The 12,464-nt window shown below is 38.8% G+C and overlaps 2 protein-coding genes across 7 annotated transcripts in view; one reads left to right on the top strand and one right to left on the bottom strand.

Moving 5' to 3' along the window:
* Positions 1–2,726, top strand: part of SMCO4 (single-pass membrane protein with coiled-coil domains 4) — a 29,238-nt gene extending 26,512 nt beyond the window's left edge. For all 4 annotated transcript variants that reach the window (XM_048294541.1, XM_048294540.1, XM_048294539.1 and 1 more), the window contains exon 2: positions 1,637–2,726. In XM_048294541.1, the coding sequence (XP_048150498.1) occupies positions 1,774–1,953 (180 nt within the window). In that variant the 5' untranslated portion in view covers positions 1,637–1,773 and the 3' untranslated portion in view covers positions 1,954–2,726. The remainder of the gene's footprint in view (positions 1–1,636) is intronic.
* Positions 2,727–4,962: 2,236 nt separating this feature from the next.
* The window catches only part of DEUP1 (deuterosome assembly protein 1), a 45,875-nt gene continuing 38,373 nt past the window's right edge, over positions 4,963–12,464 (bottom strand). For 2 of the 3 annotated variants that reach the window (XM_048294537.1, XM_048294536.1), the window contains exons 14-15: positions 10,878–10,919; positions 4,963–9,441 (exon numbers count right to left, since the gene is read on the bottom strand). In XM_048294537.1, the coding sequence (XP_048150494.1) occupies positions 9,271–9,441; positions 10,878–10,919 (213 nt within the window). In that variant the 3' untranslated portion in view covers positions 4,963–9,270. The remainder of the gene's footprint in view (positions 9,442–10,877; positions 10,920–12,464) is intronic. The other variant, XR_007201578.1, reaches the window with a different exon arrangement.

The following is a 12,464-nucleotide window of genomic DNA, read 5'->3' as shown; positions in this document are numbered from 1 at the left end:
TTTTCTGTTGGGAGTGGGGATTTTTATTGTTGTTTTGGTTTTGTTTATTTGTTTAGATTGTATTCAGGATGGACCATATAAAGCCACAAGTATTGATGCTTTGCCTTGTTGCTGGTTGTCTGGTACCACAGGGTTGCTATGATAGTTTGATCGCTTCCATTGGTTCAAGTTTAGCAGAGTTATTCCACATTGTACCTTAAATGATGCAAAGTAATTGCCTGGATGAGATTCACAGCAGGCAGGTTGTTACCTGTGAGAAAGGATGAGAAGTCCTTTGTAGCAGCACATAACCTTTAGGTGAGGATTCTTGTTTTGTATGTGAGTGTTCTTAGTTCCGTTTTGCTTTTGTGATCAGGGTGACAAATGAGATTGAGTGGTAACACCAACAGAAAGCATCCCACTCTCAGTGAAACCTCCTCTTGTTTTTTAAAGAAGTAGTCATAAGACAACTTTCAGCATCGACCAGAGATTTCATATCAAGAGGAAATTGTCTGGGGTGAACTGAGCTTTGCAGCTGTGCTTGTTGACACATGCTTCTCACCTACAGCAAGCAGCACATCAAAATCATCTTTATATTTTGATATAAAGAAGAGGGAAAGAAAAGAGGAAGATGCAGTAACCCACTAATTTCTACATATATTTTCTTCCAAGTATATTAGAGTGATGGAAAAACCTGAGTTCTTAATTTACTTCAGTTCAACTCACATGGCCTGTGTCCAGCTGTTGTGCCACAGCAGAACTGGGGGATGTGGTGGAGAAGAATACAAGCAATGGCTGGCATCCACCCTTGCTGCACTGTCAGGGAATTGCACAGCTCTAGGCAGCTCAAGGGCAAAAACTTTGGGTATGGAAATACTAAGGACCTGCTAATACTCCTTCCAGAGAGGCTTTCATACCATGCTGTGTTTTTGCTAATCTCACATTATAGATTCTTCTGTATTTAAAAAATGTCTAGGAGATGCTTTAGAACAACTACCTTCCACTTTATTGATGACTGCTTGTCTACACCAGTGATTTGTTAGCAGACTAGTTATTGCTTGGGCTTTTTTTCGTCAATATCAGCTGCAATAAGAGGACAGCACTGAGTCATGTTATGATTTAGACTTTGTTCTATGGCAGCAGAACCAGAAGTATTAAATTAAGTAGCTCTTTCTCCCCATTTCTTCCTGTTGGAGTACCCTTTATGCCAATAAATACCTGTTGTGGATGATAAACTCTTGTGGCAGGGTGTGTGCTTGCCCCTCCTCGTTCTGCAGGTTTGTGGGGAGCCATAGCCCCTGAGCAGGGAGCTTGGTGCTATTTCAAGGAGGGGCAGCTGGGACCCTGTGTTGATGCAAGACTAATTCATATTATTAAACTTTTAGCTGTGTTACCTTGTTTGCCTTGGAGGATAAAATATATGGTGCCAGGCTTTGTTTCTGGCTTAACAGAGTGCAAGTTCTTGGGCTGATATGGCTCTGGTTTTTTGGGGGGAAGTGTTACGTGGATGAGCTGAACGCCATGGTTCTGTTTCCTTGAAAGAAGCTGCGCTGGTGTCCATTGGAAGAAAGATTTACCAAGTGGAGCTGCAAATGGTTTTAATGACTGGAATATGTGTAGATCTTGCTCAAAAGAATTGTTTTTTTTTCTATTGCAGTTTCTTGCACAGCCAGCCACTCAACGGAAAAGAAAAGGAATTCTTCAGCCTCTTGTTTCAAAAGACCTTGGACAATTTTCTGCTGTTCCACACCCTTTGGTCCCACATTTCAGCAAAAAAAAGATCTAAAGAGGAGGATGAGGCAGCTTAGAGGAAAACCCAAAAAAGAGACCTCCAAAGATAAAAAGGAGAGAAAACAGGCAATGCAAGAGGCCCGGCAACAGATCACCACTGTGGTGCTTCCCACGCTGGCTGTCGTAGTACTGCTGATTGTTGTGTTTGTTTATGTAGCGACTCGTCCAAATACAACTGAATGATGCAGCTTTTCAGACTCTCTAGCTTTGGGATATTAATTTTACCAAGAGCCAAAAGGAACTCTCTGCCACTCTTTTAGTACTTTGCAAAGGAACTTGCTGGTATTTTCAGTCTTTCTCTTGGTTAGGGTCCCGTGGATACTCTTTAGGAATGTAACATAAAACGTATTAGTGAATGTGCCAGTACGTTTTATGGTCCAGTTATGTGCCTTTCAGACTTTTAAAAATGGTGTTTTTCTTAAAGCTGTTTGAAGCTCTATATTGTAAAAGGAAATCGTGTTCTGCTATAAATTTGTAAAAAATCAGCTTTCAGCTTTTATCACTGTTATGGATAATGTTGCTCCCATGAGCTCTTGTATGTCTATTTCAGAACTTCCAAAGAAGTACATTTCTTCTTTGTACTTAATGTCATATGAAGTGCTTTGATTCAGAAAGGATATATTTATTTTTTGAATAAAAGAAGTCTTACCTGGAATCTTCAAATTATTTTGAAAAAAAAAGTGACATTGTGAAAGCCTACATTGTATAATAATTTTTTCATCAACCACTATATAGTTCACTCAAAAAGAATTCCTTTTTGGTGCGAGATGCCACCATGCAAAGTGAGTACTTCAAGATCTGCTGGAGGGAATCTTACAGAATTTGGAAAGGGAGATTCTGCCAGGTTATGGTGAAGTAACTAATAACAAACTACATAAACACAGATAATTGCTTATCTGAATGTTCAATATTTGAAACTGTGTAAGTGGCAATAAAAATAGGTGGTTTTGCATACAGCTCTTGATTATTTCTTTCATTAAGGAAGGAAAAGTAACTTTGGTCTCTGATCTGTTTGCTGAGGTGAAGTGCTGTCCTTTGGCATGCCCCCATCCCCTCATTGGAAGGAAGCTGTGAGCACAGCTTGGGCAGTTTAATTCTAGGAACTCAAGCTACAAATTCTCATCAAAATGCCTCCATGACCCTGTATTCTACTACAACCCTTTCTCATCCAGATATTTTACGGCATTCAATAGGCATTAACCTTCAGAAGATTTTGGGGAAGGAGATTGAAAACTGTTCCTTCACTGCTCCTTAAATGCAGGCCAAGCAAGGAAGAACATGATGCTACAGTGCACTGGAGCATGGCAGGAACTACTTCTGTGCTGAAAACTAAATACTCCTTGAGTCTTTCCCTCACACGTAGTCTTTCGGCACAAGGATAGTCCCAGTCAGTGGGACTCTTCACAGAGGTGCCAGTGAAAGAGGGGACTGTGTTTCCTGCATTACCCCTATGTACTGCTCCCCTGCAGAGTGCTGCTGCCAGCCAGAGTTGCTTTACAAAAGAAAACCACTTAAGGTGAGCAAATGCAGGCCCTTGCAGTGCACTTTCCCCTAAGGCCCGTGTTCCCAGAGCAGGGAGAGCCTATGTCCAGCTGTAAACCAGCTCCAGGGGGAATGATGCAGATACCTGATGGTGTGAGGATGGCCGTGGCTCCTGACGCAGTGCTATTGCTGTTGGGAGTGTCTAGAATTAAATGAGCCCTGCAAATACAAAGTTTACTAAAACCTAAATGAAGAGTTTGGATGGACTGTTAGGTTGTTCCCCCCTCAGCTTGCATCATAATCGGGATATCTGCACAACGAACTGCACAGACAGGATGGCCAGCGTGGTCTGACTGCGAGAGCGTTTACCCACTGAGTGACCAGCGGGAAGTCTGCTGGCAAACCCCTGTGCTCAGCGAGCCGTGTGCTGACACTGAAATTATCTGTGCTTTGCACTGACAACCACTTCCTTCAACTGAGGAGCTCTGAAATGATGAATCTGTAAAGGTAATTGCTTAGTCTGTCATCTCCCAGCTGTTTCTGTTCTCCCAGGCACCAAATCCTTTTCCTATTTTTATTTTATCCTCAGTTAGGGATGGCTGCAATGGAACTCTGGTGGTTTGCACCTTTTTCAACTGAGCTGTTCAGCTTGAATAAAATTTGTGCCTGAGGAAGTGTGTGCATTTTAAATATGTGTGTCCTGCAGGGTACTTGGGGGTCTTGGGCATCTAGAATAGAAGTGCAGTTTCCGATAACCTCTTGCACAGGTTCCTCCTCATTGTCCTCTTTCATAGATTCTTAACCAAGGTTTTTCTGACCCTGCGTGTTCTGTAATACTTTGTGATGGTTCTAACGAAGTCCCTGTGATTTTCCCACCTCTGAGTAGTAGCTTATTTCAGTCCCTTCTACCTGCAGGGCTTTTTTTATGAGCCCAGGCAATGATTTTTAATTCAGAGAGCCTTCCCTGAAATTGTTCAGAGTCCTTATGTGGTTCCCCCCCCCTTCATTTTCTGCAAGAGTTGAGTCTGTGACACATAAGAGCAATGAACTGATGAACTGGCTGATAACAACTAAGTAGGTCAAAGGTCAGTTGGGTTAGATAACATTTATGATTACTCCTCTAATGAGATGTTTTATTTCTGCTGTTTTTTCTTATGCCCTTCCTTTATCTCTTGTCATCTGTAAATTCTTCAGGGCACAGTAATAATCTTTTCAGAGACAAATGTGTATTAATATGAACTTATAGCTAATTAGGGACATTGTGTATTTCAATTCTCTGAAATGTGCAGTTTTATTGAGTGCTAATTGATAGGAAAATAGTGTTACACTTTCTGAATTGTTCCTTATGCAGAAGCTGGAATGGATTTCAGAGTTCCAGTTTTAAAAAAAGAGTATTTTTTTCTGTAGTAAACAATGAAGTTGGATTCTGACATTTTCTACCAAATTCCCCTTTTACTAGTATTGAATATGAGAATGTGGATTTGGAAAAAAGGTATGAAGCCTCTGCAGACAGAAACTGTCAAAAATCACTGAATAATAATGGAGAAGTAAATTAATGGTGGTTGCCCAAATGTCAGCTTGTGTGAGCTTCTCAGCCAAAGGTGTAACTGTACCTCTGGTTTTTTAACTGTGTTTATTACTCCAGCTGTCAGTTGCCTTCAAAAATGTTTCAGAAATAGGGTTTCAAACCTTTTCCCAGCATACAGTAGCTTGTGGGCAAAATGGAATGATTTATTACAAGCATTTTACCAGAAAACTCATGCTGCAGTGTCCTATGGTTTCCAAGAGTGCTTATTATCAGGTGAAGTCATTAAAAACCTGCCATTGCCTTCTGAAAATCAAGTTGTAGAAGCAGTTTTTTAAACCAAATTTTTCAAAGCATACATCCAATCTGAGTCAAATACTTAAACATCAAGGTTTGAATAGAGTTTTATAAATGTCTGCGAAGGGCTAAGAAAACAAAGCAATCGCGTCAAGTATTCTAGCAGTGGGTAAATGCCCAGCTGTGTTACACATGGCCCCAGCTCCCCAGAGCCAAGTGAGAGAAGCCAGTGGCACTGCCTGTGGGCTGAAGGAAGAACTGCACATGTTTTGAGAGCTCAGAGAGTTTGGCTCTTGGTCTTACATTTCAATCCGTCTACAAGAAAATATTTACTTATTCACTGATGTTCAGTTGAAATGCACGTATCAGAGAAGATGCACTGTTCTTTTTTCAGAGGGTTTATGTTCAGGGCCCAGATGGTTCATGTACAGGTTGAACACTCCTGTAGCTGTGGAAGAGGTGAAAAAACCAGATCGGTCTGTTGACTTAGGAAGGGATGCAGGAATGCAGCGTATCACAGTCTAGGGGCATTGCTCAATCCATGAGCAGAAATTTAGGTGCGGTACATTAAATTACAGCCTATTTATGGATTTGAGGGTGTCCATGTGATTAAATAGTAACTCCAACACAGTGAACTTTGAGATCCGATCCCTACAGCAAGGAAAAAACAACACACAGTTCCCTCATTGGTTTGGCCAGTTCCAATGAACTCTGCTTAATCTAACATTTTCTCAGCAGACTGCTGTGTCTGAGAAGAAAAAACCCAAATTTCCCTAGCAAAAGGCAGTTCGTGTAAAATCTAATGGATAGCTGTTTTGAATGGAATTAAATGGGGAAGAAAATGATGGGAATGATATAATTGGCTGTTGTAGGTTGTAAAGCCAGAGAGGAATGATACAAGCTAACGACCTTCTCCCCAGTGCCCTCTGCACTCTCCCAGCTGTTGAGTCTGTGGGAGATACAGGAGCAGAGAGCAGCAGGAGTGAATGGAGTTCAGCACATACCTGAGCTGGCTGTGTAATCCAGGCTTTGATGACTGGCATGCCAGATTGTAGATGTGAAGTCACCTGGGGCTCATGCATTCAGCAGCCTCTGTTAATGGCTTTCTTCTCATTCCCACCAGAGGTGTTTAGCTGAGCTTTGAATTATTAAGTGCTGGTGGGCTTGATTCTGTGTGCTGTTGTACTGCTGTTAAACCAGGAATTAGAACCAGTTACACTACAATAAAGCCAGAACAGTGAGACTGGGGGGTAAGGCACTTTCTGTACTATCTCTGATCACAGCAGAGATTTATTGGCCTTTGTTTAAATCTACCCATCGGAAAAGCAAGGGAGCCATGCCTGTGATTGTTTGTTCATTTTTGTGTTCATTTGGCACTGCTTTGCTGCTGCAGTTTGCGTTCCTCTCTACATTGGCTCAGAGTACCCACTGTCTGACACTCTTCCATTCTTATACTCCTAAATTTCCCATACATAAAAGGAGAGAGGAAGAAATGGAAGAAAATGTGCTAAATATCCAACTTTAATGCGAGCCACTTCTAAATTGTTCTATTCAGTAACTGCTGTTTCAGCCCCCTCAGAGTAAGTTTTGGGGGATGAATTGGACAGCAATGCTCTGGCAGCTCTTACGCCACCAACTATTTCAAAATTACATCTTGATGAAACATGTTGGCAACATCGTGCATTTGGCCTCTGTTTTTCCTTCAGTCAAAAAAAAAGCTGGTGGCAGCCTGAGCCATTGTTCTTTGTATTTAAAACAAGTCTTTCAACTGGGAGCCAAAAAGTTGCTTTTCAGTACAGCGTTGAAAAATTATCAAAGTCCAGCAGCTTACAAAAATTTTCCATTGCCTTGCTATTCACAAAGTAGAATAGAAATTTTCTGTATTTTTTGGGCAATTTGCAGCTCCCAAAGATTGCACCTTGTCCTGTCAAATTAGCCTAATGATTACTACTACTTCTTTTTTTCATTTTTATTGGTGTTTTCAGGCATTTATAGCCTCGGACCCTTCTGATTATTCCTTTTTTGACAATATACATCCATGCCCAACCCCTGTTCATAAACGCATCATTTCTCAGTCTTTATTATTTCTGCTCTGCATCATTCTTTAAAAAGTTTTTTTGTCATGATAACATCAGGAATATGTATCTTCCTTCAAAAACCTCAGCTGAGGTTTTTGATACTTTTAATGCAATTAAAGTATTCAAACCAGTGGTGTGGCTCCAGCTATTCTCTGGTAGCAATGGGCTCATTTAAACTGGGGATTGTCAGATGAGCAACTTTTGCTGTTTGCCTAAGAAAGAGAAGGACAACCTTTCTGGTAAGTAGGTGTTAAAAAAATGGCACCTTGATCCATTGTGTCTCAGCACATTTGTGGCATAATGCTCTCTGAGCAGGCAGTAAGAGTAACAAGTAGGCTGTTCAGATACAGGTACTTGCAGTTTTCAATGCTTCGTACAGGCAGTTTATTATATGGCATTGCACAAAAGCCAGGCTGAAACTAACTGGTATTTAATTGTCAAAAATTAGTAGCTTGCTCAGATTTCAAAAAACTTCAGGAAAAAAAAAATCTTACTCATTTTTTGATGATTTCATTCACTCATTCTGCATCATCTCACAGACCTATACCTTGAGAGGTGTCCTCAGGTCTGAACTGGAGGCAGACACATTTCATTGAAGATCTGGAACAGACGATCATCTTTTGTGTTTGACAGTAGCAAAAAGACTGGCTAACTGGCTAATTTTTTTTATTTTGCCCTTCTGAAAGACAGTATTTTGCTGTCTTTTACTTCTATAGATCTTTCCCAGCTTAAAATTTAGCTTTATTTTCAGAGGTTCCTGAATTTCTTCATTAATCCTTTTAAAACTGCATCTCCCCCTAAGCTGAGGATACATATATATTTAGTTTGTTCAGATGTCCTTCCGTCATCTTTTTATTCAGTCCTTGTTCCTCCAGCTGAGTCTAGTAATTTTCCTGAATTTTCCTGTAAAAGGTTCTTTGATGTCCTCATCTTCGTTACTCATTTTACTGCAAGCTGCACCAAACTGGTATTTAAAATCTTGGTATTTTGTGTAAGTATGATGTAGTGTATTTTGTCTTAGTGGAAATATAGCATCCAAAAACAAGTTACATTTTAGCCATGGTCCTGAATATTAATGAGACTTCTTTTACTCACAAACTGGAGCAGTTTGACAGCCTGGTATTATTTTTATCCAGATTTTCCCAGGAAGTTGGCAACAGTATATGCTGGAAAGCAGTTCTTCAGTATCTCATTCACTGAAATTGGTGGTTCATCAACAGTGTCTGTAATTTCTGTTTCGCTTGCACAGCAATAGAATTCAGTATGAATTGCAAATAAAAGGAATCTCAGTATTATGCAGATTTTTGCCACATGGAGTTGAATTAACTCTGCTTGGTTATATAATGTTCTTCTATGATGTAGGAAAATGTAAAGAATTTAGGCCCTCACCTAAGACCGATCACATGTTGTCTGAAGTTAAACTTTTTCCTCGCTGTTCCAATATAGTTAAACAACAAGCCAACACGGTAACAAAACTTAAACCCAAAGTAAGTGCTTTTGAATACAGGTTTTAAAAATTGTAAAGTCTCCAGGTAAAGCACCTGAGATCAAGGTCTGCCCCTGGTGAAGTCTATAGGTCTGGTAAAAGGGGAGTTGTGGGTGGCTTCAAAACATGTGCTCTGTCTTTTCATGTTCTTCTCATGGAGCAGCATTTCCAGAGACCCAGGGGCTATTTCTGTAGCCAAGAATCACCAGAGCATAGATAAGCTTTTTATGCCAGGAGCTGAGACATGGCTAAAGGCCTTTATTACTTTTCTGTACAATCTAGAGAACTTCTTTTGGTGGATTCTAATTTCAAGGGAATAATTCCACTTATTAGCCCTTTGTACATTACAGAATTGTACCTTTTTAAATTAACAGTGCTGCAACAGGGTCTCTGCTGCACTGTGCAAAACCCACCTGTATATTTTAGAATATGTTTAGAGTTTATTTTGTAATATAGTCAAATCGCAGTATACTTAAATCTGTAGGATAATGATGATTTTCTCGAAAACTTGGTGTTACAAATACATGCTCTTGGCAATGTGCCTAAATACATTAAGCAGCTAGTTGCAGATTTTAGTTCTAAGAAACTCACAGGTGATTACTTGGTTTGCTTTTCTTAATTGTGTGAATGGCTTATGTATGCCTGCTTTGCTGCATCCTGGCATATTTTTTTAGAGTATTTTCAGAATATCTTTGCAACTCTTCAAGGTGTGAATTTAAACGTTCTTCAAATTCTCTTGCGTGTTTCTCTTCCTCTTGAAGGAACTTTTCCGTTGTTGCAGGGAAAGACATCTCAAGGGGAGACTGAGCAATGAATAGAAAATCATGGTGAGGAAAAACCAGCAAGTGCTACAATGTGTTAGCATTATCAAATTCTAGATGTGAAAAACATCCTGACCTATAGCAGCTAATAACACAATAATGCTTTACACCTCTCCCAGAAAGCATAATTTTTAAAGGCATACATTTTTAAAGGCACCCATGTGCCTAAATGACATGAAATGAACATTATGTTTGATTATTTCTGATATTCATAGTATTAGGCTGTAGATTGGCCATTAAAAATTTAAATATCCTACTAGACAGAATTAAGCTGCTGCAGAACCTCCAAAATCTTTGTATCAACTACAGGTTATGTTAGTTATTTGTATAACGTAGACCAGGGCAGAGGACAATAATCTTTTTTGGAATTACAGAGTTTAATTAGTGTTGGATACTGCTGATTGCCTCCTGGAATTTTAGTTCTCTGCTTCTGTGATACGATGCTTTCTGAGGAAAGGAAGAAAACCTGTGCTCATTTCAGTGCTATGAACTCCAAGCCCAGACATTCTGGAAAATATACTAAATTTTTGTTCACTGCAAGTAATTAATTGAAAATTCTTCTTTCTATTTAATGAGCATTTAGTACACTCAGACACAAACCATACCAAAAATCGGACTTTAGATGGTTGTCATGGGATGCAGAGTTGTATATAGCAGAGGACATGTGTGAATCTTTGCTGGAACAAGTTCCGAATTTTTTAGCAGCGATTTTTGTTAATTTTCTTGCTAATACCTAAGATGCATTCATTGGAATGTCTTTATCAAAAGAAATATGAAATAATTTTTCTTCACCTAAAGATACTATGCTTGTTAAGTACATTCAATGTTTTTTTGTATAGATAAATGCAATTTTATGACATGAATTTTTAAGGTTTGGCTGAGGAAAAAACAGTATAGGAGCTTTAATATTAAAAGAAAGGTAATCATCTATCTTTATATTGTCATATATTGGGAAAAATGATTGACATCTTTAATCTTAGTTAAACCGTATCTTAAATAGTTTTAGTTACTGATTAAGTTATTAATCTAGAATCTTGGGTTTTCTTTTTTCTGGAAGTTAAAAATGTTAGAAGTGTATATGTCAGCACATCAAACAGGAGTTCAAATATTCAGATGGTCTGTGGAAAAGGTCAATTCTATTACATCCATAAATTTTTACTCCAGGCTCCACTGTATCAGAATGGGGTAATCCCTCTTTCCACAGTGGCTAGAGACAGATTTGGTCATTGAAAACTGCTCTTTAGCAGCTTTTAAGACTAAAAGATACTAATTAGAGAAATGCTCTAAAGCACCAATCCATTCAAACTCTTTGCAGCAGACCTTGAGATGAAATTTAGATTATTTTCTATAGGAAACCCCTTTTCTTTTCAAAGTACAGCAAGTAAGTGATAGCTGGAAATAAATTCTGAGTTTCTTACCATCCTTCCTGAGTGAGACAGGCCTCCTGATGTACAGGGCTCCTAAAATGAAATTCACAGAAAAAGCAGAATATTCCTTTTCTCAATCCCTCCAAATTAGTGTTTTTAAATGATGGGCAAGAAAAAGTCACTTAATTTCACATGTATGAATAAGAAACCTAAAGGTATTGGATCACTTTGTGCCATAACACCCCTCTCTCAATCCTTGTACTAGCAATAATAAGAAAGAATACAAATCTTCTAAAGTTTAAGAAAATGGAAGGACATCACCTGTCTTCTGATTTTCTTTATAAACACATGCATGATTTCTCATTCATAAATTATCATTGTTCTCATATGAAGAGTTCTTTCCTGACATTCTGAATGCCATGGCTACATGCACATTTATTCCTTTATGGGCTAGATCACAAATACATCTCCTTGTGATGTCAGGGTTCAGTGATACAATTGCCTTTTAAATTATTTTTTAAATTATTTGAAGGAGGCTTTTGTATTATGAAGAATACATTGGATTTGCAGGCTTTACTTAAAGAATCACCATGTGTTTCACTTACTGAATACCAGTTATGAAATCACTGATTGAATACTGAGCAAATTAAATACTTGCAATGAGAAGCATGAGAAACTGGGAAAATCTGAAGTATGTATTTAATAGGTGTCATCACCTAGAGAAAAATGTCACATCATGGACTGCAGATTTTCACAGGTGCCAGTCTTCAGAAACTTTACATCAAGTTGTAAGAGGTTCTTAGAGATTCAGGATAACAATGCTTACAATTACTGACTTGTCATTGGAAGTAGATTGGCCACATGATCAAGCTATCTTCCTAAACTGTTAAATGTCCTTCGATTCAACTGGTACTTTGATGTGTTTCTTCTTGAAATACACTGTAAACTCCAAATGAGACATTTCTGAATTCCCTCAGAGTTGAGAGAAGAATGTTTATCACTTAGAATAAGCAGGTCATGGCTCCCCACAGCTTCTTACACGAGGGTCAGACATCACAGACTATGATTTTAGATAGGTCCCTAATGCATTGTTTTTTATGCACTTTGAGAGAAGGTTTTATCTAAGCAAGTCTAAAAGGCAACATTCCTTGTCAGCAGCACTTTGCTTTCCAAGCCTCTGGTCTGTTCTTTCATTATGTTCTTTATTGTCTTTACTTTTGGCCTCTGAGGAAGAAAAACAAAGAAAGTTCTTTAATCCATGTCTCAGATGAGATTCATGCTCCCTGATTTCGAATTTCCTTTTCTCAGATATCACTGCTTTTATGTCTTTTGGTTTTCTAAATGGAACTGGATAGGGATGGGTTCATTGTAAGCTTTCCATCTAACTTGTTTGGGTAATAAGGCAACAAAGACTCTATTTTTTCATTTCTACAGTGCCAGCTGATCTCATATTTCTTTGGTGTATACCACTAATGAGAATCGCCTTTTTGCCTCATCATTTGCTAGAAATTAAGGAGTGCACTTGATAGAGATGCATATTTCTATATATGAAATATGTGCTAAGTATGTCTTCTCCTTAAATAAGAACTACCCAAAGTGGTTAAGAATTAATTCTGGATTGCTGGGGAGGAGCCCTTC

Source organism: Corvus hawaiiensis, chromosome 2, assembly GCF_020740725.1.
Source record: "Corvus hawaiiensis isolate bCorHaw1 chromosome 2, bCorHaw1.pri.cur, whole genome shotgun sequence".
In the NCBI taxonomy this organism is placed as follows: Eukaryota; Metazoa; Chordata; class Aves; order Passeriformes; family Corvidae; genus Corvus; species Corvus hawaiiensis.
Note: the sequence above shows the minus strand (reverse complement) of the source record. Positions and strands in the feature narration are given on the sequence as shown.